At 36.2% G+C, this 13,632-nt stretch overlaps 1 protein-coding gene across 1 annotated transcript in view; it reads right to left on the bottom strand.

The window, feature by feature from the left end:
• tweek (transmembrane protein KIAA1109 homolog tweek) overlaps positions 1–13,632 on the bottom strand; it is a 1,221,702-nt gene that overhangs the window by 866,128 nt on the left and 341,942 nt on the right. The window contains 1 exon segment of the mRNA XM_090406645.1: positions 3,483–3,600. Within this exon segment, the coding sequence (XP_090262771.1) occupies positions 3,483–3,600 (118 nt within the window).

Below are 13,632 nucleotides of genomic sequence, written 5' to 3' on the forward strand. Positions count from 1 at the left end.
AATCTCCACTTGGATGATATACTCCTGATAAGCGAACACTTTGCATGCATATATCACCCAGGTGGAGATATAGCAGTAACAAGAGATGCAAAGGCATGGAACTGAAGTAAATGAACTGGAGGTGTTTAGCATATCACAGAACCATGATGTGAATACAGCTATGGAATTATATGGTATATCAGCTTGATTTTTAAGAGAAGGTGCTAGGAAACTAGCACTGCCTTTGACCACATTGTTTAATCTAATTCTCGGTTCTGGGTTAGTCCCAAGGGGGAAGAAATCTGGGAAAATAAGTCCATTGCATAAAGGAGGCTCAAAACAGAAAGATGATACTGTATGAGGGCAACATGGTTTTGTGAAAGGTATGTCATGCCTCGGTAAATTGCTCATGTTTTATAATACAGTGACAGCTGAGATGGAGAAAGCTAATGGGTTTACAATGATACTGCTGGGCTTCAAAGAAATTTAACAGGAAACCACATGGAATTCTAATTAATAAATTGCAGAACATGAAGATAGACAGTGGCTGACTGAAAGGTATCAGAAAGTAGTTTATTCAGAAGTAGAGTCTAATAGAAGGTCAGTGACTTTTGGGCCTCTACTATTTAATTTGTACATTAACATTATAGGAAAGGATATGAACAGAACTATTCAGTTGTTCACTGATGACACAAAATTGGGTACAGCAACAGTTAAAAAAAGATTATGTTAAAATTTTGCAGGATGATTTGGATAGACTGACAGTCTAGGCCAGGGGGTCACCAAACTTCTTTGACCGTTGACCCCTTCAAGAGTTTCTTCATGTTTTATCGACCCCCTCTATTTTACTATTACATAATTATAATAGGACAAGCAAAAAAGACGTTTATGTGAATTTTTAGATTGTTTATTTTATAGTTACAGTGTTTATTGTATGTATAATATAGTATATATTATTATATTACTATTATTACTACTATTACTATCACTAGTAATATCACTGGTGTTACCAGTGATATTAATATACTGGTATTAATAAACTACTGGTATTACTACCAGTCCTGCTCAACTCTTCAACAAAGAGAAGTTTAGTTTGTGAATGAATAATGATTGAATTATAATATGTATGTTGATGAATTTTAGAACATTAACGCTCACTTATATCTCGATACACAAAAATGAGACTGGGATCGAATATGTGTAAGTATAAGTAAATAAGCAACTGTGCACGTGTTGCCATCTCGCTCCCGCCGTGGCAGCTGAGCGGGAACCACAGACATCCATTTATTGGTAAATACGTAATTTTGGTCTACTTGATTGGCTGCCGTAACTACTTTCATGACCTTGCTCCATCGTACAGGTCTTATTCATGTCACTGTTCCTACGATTTACTCTTAATTGTGTTGTCATTCAGGATGGAGGTAATCCTAGTTAACCAAATTAAATATTACCCGTACAATGATGTCTTATAATTTTCTATCAACCCCCAGTCGACCCCTGAGCCCGAATCAACCCCTAACAATGTTATATCGACCACTGGGGGTCGATATCGACCACTTTGGCGACCACTGGTCTAGGCAAAGGAGAATAGATATCTGTTTAATGTGGCAAAGTATACATTTTGGGATGAAAATATTACTAGCTGCGTGCCACATTAATGGAACTGTACTCCAGGAAATTGAATGGAGCCAGGGATTTGGAGGTGTTAGTGGATAGGGAGTTAAAGTTTAGAGGGCATATTCCAAAAGTGGCTAAAGCAGCTCATCAGATTACTTGGTTACTGAAGAACCCTAATGAGGAGAGACAAGCAAGTTATTATACCTCTTTATAGAACTTTGCTAAGACCCCCCATCTAAAATACTGTGTGCAGATCTGGTCATCTGGGATTCTTGGGAATGAGGAGGGGGTGGAGAGGATCTAGAAGCAAGTGACCAAGATGGTAGGAGGTCTATGAATGAACCTTATGAGGATGGATCAAAGATTTGTTAGTTACAGAAATTGGTTGACAAGAAGAAAAAGAATGATTACTGAAGCAAATTACTGAAGGATTTTACAAGATATATTAATTAAGAGGGAATTTTTTAGAAGAGGTCTGGTGGTGGGAAAACTATGGGCCAGCCTTGGAAACTGAGTAAGGATGTAAGGACTAGAAATTTTGCTTGGAGAGTGGTAAATGAGTGAAATGCGTTGCTAGAGTCTTGGATGCCATGACTGTGAATGAGTATAAAGCTAAGTATGATAGATACTGTGCAAATGTTGGACAGTGCTTGGCATGATGATGAATCTAAGGACTCTGTGGAGTAGCCAACAGTTTTTTTTTTTTCTTTCAAATTTCATTACTCATACACAGGGGCGAATTCTCCATGCTTGCTATGCTTGCTGTGCAAGCTCATTAATTGAGAAAGAAGTTATATTTATTTGTTAATAAATGCACGCATTTATAAGCATTCCATTTAGGCTTGTATTTTTGTAGACAGAAGACGTCATAAGCTCGCATGCCAATTATTGAGCTTCGCATTGTGTATCGAAGGCCGATGCTTGTGCATCTAGTCAAAGCTACCTTGGCTTGCTCGGTTGTAGGAGCTTCCAGGTACTCGCAGCAGCACTGTGATTTCATGCACGGCATAGCCATTTCACGTCGTCTCACTCTGTTGCTTAAACACAGACCATACGCAGTCAACGTAGCTCTAGCCAGTGAGCTTCAGCCAGCCTTTACAAGTGTGCATGTTGCTTGGGAAAATTAAGTTACAACCAACTTTTTATGACGATGTTATTGACCAGTTCATAAAGAAGAACAGTAGGGTAGAATTTGTGTTCAAGTAGCTAAATTGAAAAAGATAGAATATAATTTGTAAAATAAATGTTGCATTTGTATGATTAAATGTACATAAATTTCTAAATATATAGTTTTAAATGGTCAGTAATTCATTATTCCACTACTCAGACTTCAATCACACCTCTCACTCCCTGAATAACAAGATAACAAGAGCAAGCGTGTATTTCAAGACCAGCATTCGTCCCTGCTCATACATTACATGAACACAAATGTGCATAACAGATATTTACACATATATAATATGGTTTAAATAGTAAGAATAATTGTTTACAACATATATTATTAACAATGATGATTATACAGATTTCTTTTTACATATATACAATAACAATAGATATAATTTCTCTATATAATATTTTTTTTCACAATTTTAAGTTACAGTTTATTTTGATTTACAATTTACATTATCAGTTTCTTTTCTGTTAACATTCAATAGGAATGCTGAATTCATTCATTTCACTTTTTCACAATGCTATTTTTAAATTTTTGTTTTAATGAATTTAAATGTAGTTGAAATAAATGAATTTTTTTTTTATATTTTCTTCGTGTTAATCTAACATGAGGTGTAATGTCTCAACTTGCATCCTCAAAGCTTTTTATTAAGCTTATTTGAGGACATCTTACTGCCATAATAATAATAGATGTATAGATCAATTAAGTTGCTTACCTCTTAAAGCTCTCTAACATAAGAGGAGAAACAGATATATGAATATCTCCTTTCAGTTTTATAACTAAAGCAACTTTAGATGTATTCAATATTCCTCCATTACTTTTTTCCTCATCAACTATATAAAAAAAAAATAATAATAATAAAAAAAGAGAAAAATGTCTGAAATAAAAACAAAAGCATCACAATATAGTTTTTTTTTTTTGGTTTGGTTTGCACCATATGTCTAACCACACAACTGACATCAGAATGTTAAAACATATGCAGACAAGTATAATCAGTATAATAGTTAGTATTTGTTACTGCCATAGTTTAAAAAAAAAAAAAATTAACTAAATAACTAAAATCTCCTAGTCACATGAGCAAATTTCTCTTGTACATAATTAGTCATCATTACTGCAATGTAGTTAGTTTCACACCAACTAGTTAGGCTAAAAACTGAAATACCACTGGTGTTCATTAGCTCACCTACTGGATGCCTACACTTCACAGAACTGAGTTTGGCAATGTGCCAAGAATAGTCAATTCATGCTGAAGGGGAGAAAGAAATAAATGATGTATGAATTGGTCACCAACACGTGAAATCACGTGCTTTATACGTAAATTTTCCAACTGTTGTACAAATAAAATAGTTACCTCTTTAAGAACTAGAATTTTCATAAAAGAAAAGCTAATTTTTCAATGTACAATAATAAATACTCATCCCATGAAACACTCGATTACCCTAATATCAGAATGGATTTTCCTTCTTCTGACATGCGCAGAAGTGTCGAAGGGTCTTGCATCTGTGGGCATACAGTACTATGAGTGCATTTCAAATTGATGTAACCTAGTTGCTGTACGCCCACAGATGCGAGACCCTTCAACATTTCTACGCATATCAAAAGAAGGAGAATCCATTCCGATATTAAAGTAATCAATGCATTTCGTGGGATGAGTGTTTATTATTGTACATCGAAAAATTAGCTTTTCTTTAATGAAAATTCTAGTTCTTAAAGTGGTAACTATTTTGCTTGTACAACAGTTGGAAATTTTATATATAAAGCATGTGACTTTGCATTTTGGTGGTCAATTCATGCATCCTTTATTTCTTTCCCATCTTGAGCATGAATTGATTATTCTTGGCACAAAGCTAAGGTCGGCTCTATGAAGTGTGGGTATACAATACATTAATGCAACCTGTTATTTGCTGAATTTTTTAATAAGCTAATGACAGTACATTAGTAAAAAGTGTACATTAGTACATTCTATTTACTACATAAAATGTAGTAAATAGAATGTAACTTTTACATTTTATGTACATTAGTACATAAAATGTAAAAGTACATTTTATGTACATTAGTACATAAAAATTAGTACATCCAGTAAGGGTTTTCATTGCTGATGAAAACCCTTACTGAATGTACTAATTTTTATGCTTCTATGAAAATGAAAAGAATACAGTCTCCATGTTCACTAGATTTGTTGCTTCATAACTTAAATATATATATATATATATATATATATATTGTATATTAAAACATTTTTTATGAAAAAATTTTGAAATTCTAAAAATATTTATGGCCTTTATGGTCTTATGACCACTGAACTCCAAAAAATCACATCAATTCAGATACTTAAACTCATGTATAATGTAATATTAAACAAACTGCTGTTTTCTCTTGACAACACATAATATAAATATGGATACAATTTCTTGAATTATATATATAATATAAACCCACCCAAATTTATACACATACAGTAAGGTATTGGTGCTGAGGATTCTGCTCTCAAGACCAAACCTGAACTTTTCAAAGCTATTTCAGACCTTCAATAGTAAGAGTGGAGTGTGTATTCTTAAACTAAGAAACCAACATAGTGTGCCACCTAAAAACTTTCAAAAACATTCATTCATTCATACAGCAGATTTCAACCAATGGCAGGAGCACCATCTACTCAACCCCAGGCCAGTAAAAAAATGTGATGATGATGACCACAAAAGCTTATTTATACTAGCACCTTCATATGCATCCACCCTAATTCCTTTAGTTCTCCTGATTTTTATACTTCATCACTCTCAGTGAACAAAGCTCTCTAGACACCTAAATTTGAATCCTTTAAGTGCAGTCCATCAGCATTGTACAAATCTTTCCGTCCATCAAACTCAGTTCCAGAAACTTTACATCATTCCTTCGGGACAACCTGCATAGTAATTCATTAGCTATCATCACCCTCCTCCTCAGTTTGCCTCTATCATAGCATGGTGGCAGACACAAACTTCACCTTCTCATTCTTCTTTTTCACTTCTTCCAATAACTCTTTCATGTCCTCTCTCATACAATACTGTTCACCTCTAAGGTCACTGATTCCAGCCAAAACAATCAATTCTTTTATCTTACCTTTCTGCATTCTAAGAGAATTACCATAACTATTAATTTTTGTGCCAGGAAAACAAGATTTTGTAGTACTTTCATGAAGTCTCTCCTTCTAAAAGAATTGCCATAATTTATAGATGATGTATTTGCTATTTTCCACAAAGTCCAGATAGATTAGATATATATTTTAGTGCATTTAAATAGCCAACATTCTAAAATACATTTCATAGAAAAGCAATCATATAACTATCTACTGTTCCTAGATATATTAGTCACATGCCTTCCATGTGGTTCATTATTCTTTTCTATTTACAGCAAGCCTACATAATAGGCATATGGTGGTAGTACTGTGTTTGAAGAGCTCTGAAAGCTAAGTTGTTTAGTTTTGAAAAAATAGTGATATTAGTTAAAAATGTGTGTTAGAATTACTGTATTGTGGTGTTAATTAGGTTTATTAGGTTTATTTCAATAGCCTTTTTGCATGGTAAGTTACATAGCATATATAGCACATGTCCCTGATGCAAAGCAGAACAATAGTGTCTAAGACACCATTGTTTAAAGAGTTCAATCAAAGGGACTTCGTACAGCACAATGTCTGCAGGATGTATGCATTATCAAAGGCAAATGGAATTCTTTGAACAATGTGTTTAAAGTGGTGGGAAAATGTGCCGAAAATGCTATGAAAGCGAGGATCAAAAGTGTGTATCAGGTTGCGAGATTGAAGTGGTGGAAGAGTTACTGAAAGCTGCAAAAGAAAAGAACAAGAGAGTTAAGATAGTGAGTCTGTAGCAGTAGTATGACAGAGTTGAGCTGAGAAGGAAGGATATAATAGTGAATGACTCAATATAGGTTACACAGGAGAAGTGGTGTGGAGTTTGTGGGTGTGTAGAATGAGTTTGACAGGCAAAAGGTGTTGAATGAAGTGAAAGTGAATGAAGAATCAGGTAAACTAGAGCTTCTCTCTCTCTTTTTTTTTTTGGGGGGGGGGGAAGGAGGAGGAGCTGTTGAGTGGATATGCAGACATCAGTGAAGCAGTTGAATGTAAGAATGGGTATAATATGCCTAAGTTAGTACCAGTGGTAACAAACCAGAATGCGATAGTTAGTAGAAAGCATCGGTATGCAGGTGGGCCTAAAGGACTTTTGCACTTTATATACACAAATGTCAGGAGCATTTGGAACAAGCAGGAGGAATTTTTGGCATTAGTTAGTTCATTCTGGCCAAAGGTTATTATTGGCATTAGTGAGACATGGCTAACAGAAGATGATATAGCTAATGGGATAGAATTTGAAGGGTATAGTGTGTTCGGAGAGGATAGAGAGAAAAGAATGGGGGAGGGGTGTTATTGATGACAGCTGATCAACTACAACCAAAGAGAGTAGAAGTTCTACTGTAGGCAAGTGAAAATAGCACATCTGAGGCTATCTGGTGGGATATAGAAGCCAGCAGAACAAATTATACAGCTGGATGCTGATGTAGACCATGGAATGGATGTAGGGATAGTAGGCATTGGTAAAAAGGCTCAATGAGTGGGGGGTGGGAAATTATTATGGGAAATTTGAACTATGGGAACATAGATTAGAAGGAGAAGAGGACACACAGGAGGAAGGAAATGGCATTTATGCAGTTACTAAGGAAGAATTCTCTGAGATAGCATGTGATGGAATATACTAGGGGGGGTTCAAACCCCAAATGCTCAATCCAGTAATTGCATCTGAGAAATTGTCTATAACCAATATGACTATTGCTGCAAACTGGTGAAAGTGATAATATGGTTATGACAAGCACAGGCCAGAAGGATAACCAGCATGGTAAGAAAGATAAAAGCAAAGTATAAAAGAAAATCAGCAGTGCAGGCTAAAAATAATCCCAAACAGTTCTTTTGATATGCTGCAAGTAAAAGGAAGTATGTTTATGCCAGAATGATTTTAATGAATGCTGATACTAGGGTTTGGACATATACTTCGACATGATGGACTTGTGAAAAGAATAACTGAATGCAAACTAGAGGGGAAAAGAAGAAGAGGCAGACCAAGGAAAAGCTTTCTTGACCAAGTCAAAAACAGCACGGGTTTGAGGAGTTACCAGGAGGTTAAGAAGAAAGCCAATGACAGAGCGGAATGGAGGAAATTGCTGCTGAGCTACCAGTCCCAAGACTGATGCAACTGATGATGATGATAGTAGGGAGATAACTGATTCAGTCGAAATAGTAGAATTACTAAGTGAACACATTGCAAGCGTATATCATCAAATTGGAAATATTGCAGTCACGAGAGAGGCAAAGACTTATATAAGAACTGAGGTAAATGAAATGGAGGTGCAAAGAATATTAAAGAAGCTTAATTTGAATACAGCTATGGGATTAGATGGTATACCAGCTCGAGTTTTAAGTGAAGGTGCTAAGGTATTGTCAGTGCCCTTCATCACATTGTTTAATCTAATTCTCAGCTTTGGGTTAGTTCCTAGGTGGTGGAAAGAGGGAAAAATTATTCCACTGCATTAAGGAGGCTTCAAAGCTGATGAACCAAATTACCAAACAATCAGCACATCAGGAGTTGTTGTCAAGGTACTGCAGAAGTTGGTCAAGAGCAAAATACAGGAATGGATAGATGGAAATGGGATACTGTATGGGGAGCAGCACAGTTTTGTAAAGGGTAGGTCAAGTCTCAGTAACTTGCTCATGTTTTATAATACAGTGCAGCTGAGATGGATAAAGGTAATGGGTTTATAGTGACACTACTGGCCTTTGCAAAAGCCTCTGGCAGGATACCGCATGGGATTCTAATCAATAAACTGTAGCATATGGTGGATGGATATACGGTTGTCAAGAAAAAAACCGAGAATTAATAGCTTTAATGATAAAAAACACAACTAGTTTTGGCTTTTTACAGCCTTCATCAGGTATTTTTTAGGAAGAGGAAACAATAATAAAAACTGAAGATTCTAAAAAACTGAGAAGCACAGATAAATTGCAGTACATAATTGAAATAAAAAAAGTTGTATTATTATTCAAGTTGTTCTATTTTACATGCCAATGTATGTTGTATGCGTGGTAGCAGACTCTCGAGAACAACGCCAGTATTGAATAACAGCAGTATGGCTATCAGGGATGTTATAGCTTAAATTGTTGTTTAAATGTTCAGGATTAAGGACGATCTCCCTGGATTCCACTATCTTTTTTTCAAATTCATCATGGCAGTGGAAAATGTTTTCAGATCTATCCCAGGAAATTGAGTGACCTTGAAAATCATCATGAGGATTGTTAGAGAAGAGAATATGGCTGGATAATGCACTGGCATGTAATCTTTTATAGGAGACGTCTCTTTTATGTTCCTCCATAAAGTTCAATAGACTTATTAGTTTGACCATAATAAGGAACATTACAGTCACACCATAGTTTATAAACGCCAGGTTATTTCAGATTGTGATGCTTAAGTTTAGGATGGCTTATAAGAGATCGGATTTTTGGAAGTGTAATGAATAACGTCCTGATGTTGTACTTCTTAAGGACTTCAGCCAATTTTTGGGAGACCGAATTGATGTATGGAATTGAGATGCTACCTTTAAAATTGGCAGTCTCTGTATTGTGGTGCCTAGGAGGATCTATAAGAAATTTCTTAATGGTTTTTTTTATAATATCCATTTTGTTCAAAGACATGTGAGAGGTGATTAATTTCTTTTTGAAGTTTATCTGGATCGTTTAAAAGAGAGCGTGCTCTGTGTCCCAAGGTGGAAATAGTTCCGAGTTTTTGTGGTGGAAAATGATGAGAAAGATTGTGAAGATATCTATTAGTATGAGTTGGCTTTCTGTACATAGAGATTCTAAATTTTCCAGAGCAGCATGAGAGTTTTATATCCAGGAATGGTAGGGAGTATTCATGTTCTAGTTCGGCTGTGAATTTTATATTTGGATGTTGGTTATTAAGATGAAGAAAATCCATGAGAGAGTTTTTGCCGTGACTTCATATAATAAAAATGTCATCTACATAATGCTTCCAAACTTTTGGTTTAAACGAAAAGGATGATATAGCTTTTGTTTCGAAATCCTCAAGGTAAATATGCGCCAGAATAGGGGAGAAAGAGTTCCCCCTCGCCAAAGCCCTGGTTCTGTTTATAGATGATGTCTTGATATCGGAAGTAGCCAGATTGAACGCAATGCTTTAATAAAGCAAACATTTTTTTGGATAATATATATATATATATATATTATTATTATTACATCACACCTCCAGGGAGTCCAAGGACTCATCGAGGGAGGGCATCTACTCTACAACTCTTCATCTCACTATTCCACCAACCTTCATCATCTAACACCAATGCCATCTACTGCCGACTACCACCACCACTAGTACTTTCACAGACAATCACAACATCCATGCCCATGGCAGGATTCGAACCAGCAGCCTTTTGGCTGGAGAGCGGATACGCTAACCACTCAGCCAATCAGGCTGGCACATATATATATATATATATATAAAAGACCTGCCACGTGAACGCCAGTCCAAACTTGACTATTGTTGTTCCTAACTTCTTTATATGAGAAGTTCATTTTTTATCCTGCTAGTTTTCCACTTTTTTGTGATAGTATGTACACCTGAAGAAGTCGGCATTCTGACAAAACTAGTTGTGCTCTAATTAAAGTTTTTGTCTTATCTCAGTGTTTCTAGTCAGTAAAATTCTAATATAAAAATGTCTACAATCCGAGTAAATACCCTTAATAATATATATACAGGGTGTTCGGGATAAATTTGACATATTTATAATTAATTATATTTTTCCGTAAGTTACATGTATTAACACACACTACTCTTCATTTAAAAGTTTGGACCCTTCTTCATTCATATACAAGATGTCAGAAAGGATGGATAGCTGGAACCCACCTGAATCATGGAAGAGAATAACTTGTATCATGATGATTCGTGCCCGCCATCAAAATAAGGATATTACGACTGCTGCCCAATGCTCCCTGAATACAGTAAAAACAATCAGGCATGAACTAGAGACTTGTATCATGATGATTCGTGCCCGCCATCAAAATAAGGATATTACGACTGCTGCCCAATGCTCCCTGAATACAGTAAAAACAATCAGGCATGAACTAGAGACTTGCAATGGTGACTACGAGGATGTAGCAAGAAGAAAGATCCCTAGCAGACGATCTGATTGCGTTCGTACAGCAGAATTCCTCGCAAATCTGCAGGAACAGGTGTTGAAGAACCATGGCATTGGAATTCGGGCTTTGTTCGTGGAGTTGCTAACTGTAGTCAAGCCCTGGATAACAAGGGTAGCCAATGGTAGGCCGTATGTATGGCAGCAGGATTCGGCCCCTTGCCACACCTCTGGGAAAAGTCAAAAATGGTTGTCTGAAAATTTCTACGACTTCACCAGTCCAAATGTTTGGCCTCCAAACTCCCCAGACCTTAACCCCATGGATTATTTTGTATGGGGCGCAGTTGAAAAAGACACCAATCGCACTTCCAGTAATACAAAAGCCCAGTTAATGGATAAAATTAAAACAGTTTTTGCGGCCCTTCCCAGGGAGACTGTAGCATCAGCTTGTTCGAGGTTCCGAAGCAGAATTGAAGCTGTGATCGATGCTAATGGTGGTTATTTTGAGTAAATCTTGTTGATAGTATTGTAATTAACTCTGCCTGTAATGTTTTTTTGTCAATTCATTAAATTTAATAGATACAAAGAAGATTTTCTTTTTCCTTACGAAACTGTCAAATTCATCCCGAACACCCTGTGTATATATATATATATATATATATATATATATATATATATATATATATCATATTTTTATTTATTTTTTACCAAGTCTGGAAACCCTGCTTAAGAGACCTAACATGGAACTTTTTCATGTCATTTCAGGCCTCTAATAAGCAGGGCAGTGGTCTCAAAGCAGGCAATGAAATTCATCTCCCACATAAAGACAATCACAAACACCCATGCCTGTGGCAGGATTTGACCCTGTAGCCTGCGTTGGCAAGAGAACACTAGCCACTCAGCTTGAATTCAACTGTAGTCAGCATACCTTTTTTAGCTAATGGCTATAATTCCTAAAAAAACAGAGAAAATATTAAATATCCCCTCAAATCTCCTCTCTTCCTTAATACACAAGATTGTTTCTACAGACATTCAAGGCACATCTGAAAAGATAACCACAGTGCTTAATAAATACCAATTCCACACTATATTTAAACCATATATCAAATTAGCAATTCTTATCTGTACACCTAAGGACAAGCTTGCATCTTATCCCAGAGAATTTGAAGTGACCTGACTTACTATGGACAGATAGGAAAACCTGTTGACATCTGCCTTAGAGAACATAAGAAATAAATGTTGCATCATTATTATGGCAAGTTAGGACCATGTCTTAGATACCCCTTCACCCAAGATTAGATAGAAGAAAACAAAAGTGATATTATTATTATTACGGGTATCTCCATGGAGTCAGTAGACTCATCGTGGGAGACCCAAACTAGCAAAACAATATCTGTCATATCTCTTCTTGAATTCATTTACAGACGAAGAGTTCACAACTAAGTCAGGCAATGAATTCCACTCATTCACCACCCTCCAGGCAAAAAACCTTGTTCTGACACCCTTGTTAACCACACTCTTCTTTAATTTCCAGGGATGATCTCTTGTTCTTCCATCACTATCACACAGCTGAAACATTTTCCCTGCATCAATCCTATAAAAACCTTTCAGTAATTTAAATGTTTCTATCATATCCCCTCTTCTTTGCCTATCAATCAACCTCTGCAATCCACAAGCTCTCAATGTAGGGAGCATTTTTTACATCACTCACCAACTTAGTCACTCTTCTCTGAACCCTCTCCACAGCCTCCTCATCTCCAAGGAATCCAGGTGACCAGACCTGAGCACAGTAATCCAAATGTGGAAGTATCAATTCTTTATAAAGGGGTATAATAACCTCTTTATCTCTGGATGTCAGTGTGTTCCTCAACAACCAAGTAATCCTATGTGCAATCTTGGACACCTTAGCAATGTGCCCTCTGAACTTCATCTCCCTATCTACCAACATCCCGAAGTCCCTAGCAAAATTCTCTGCCGAAACCCGGGAATACAGAAGTCATTACAAGTATTACATGCCAGAGAAACTGCTCTAAAACATTCCCCAAACCTTAACAAGTATGGCTATATTGATTTAAAAAATCTGAGAGACAATCATTTTTAGATCAAATAAATTCATTATGATAATTTATTTTCATTATTATTAAGAGGTCCAAAAAGAAAACCTTCCATAGGGCACAAGAAATGGCAGTTACAATTCTGCCAATACTTTAACCAACACTCCTGAAATAATGATTAGCCTATGATTTGCTATAAGCCTTGGACCCTAATTTATGCAGGAGATCCATCAAACTCTCTATATATAAAACTTCTTCTTCTCAGCCATTTTCTGTCCTCTGCTGGATGAACGCCTCCACCAGTTCTTCCCACCTTTCTCTGTTCTTGGCAATGGTCAACCAATTTTCCCCAACAAAATTTGACATTCATCACTCCACCTTCTTTTAGGAGGTCCTCATTTCCCTCTTCTTTTTGGAATCCAATTCATTAGTATGGTGGCCCATTGCTCATCTCCTCTTCTGGATAGATGTCTGGCCCATTTCCATTTTAGTCGCTTATGGCAAAGAATGAGATCAGTGATATGAGTCTGGCTTCTTATCCAGGTGTTTCACTTCTTATCTTTTAATATGATGCCTAGCATCAACCTCTCCATTTTTTTTTTTTTGAGTTGTTGCTAGTTTATTTGCCAG

This window comes from Typopeltis vanoorti, chromosome 16 (genome assembly GCF_054136105.1).
Source record: "Typopeltis vanoorti isolate ZY-2024b chromosome 16, IOZ_Tvanoo_1.0, whole genome shotgun sequence".
Classification (NCBI taxonomy): Eukaryota; Metazoa; Arthropoda; class Arachnida; order Uropygi; family Thelyphonidae; genus Typopeltis; species Typopeltis vanoorti.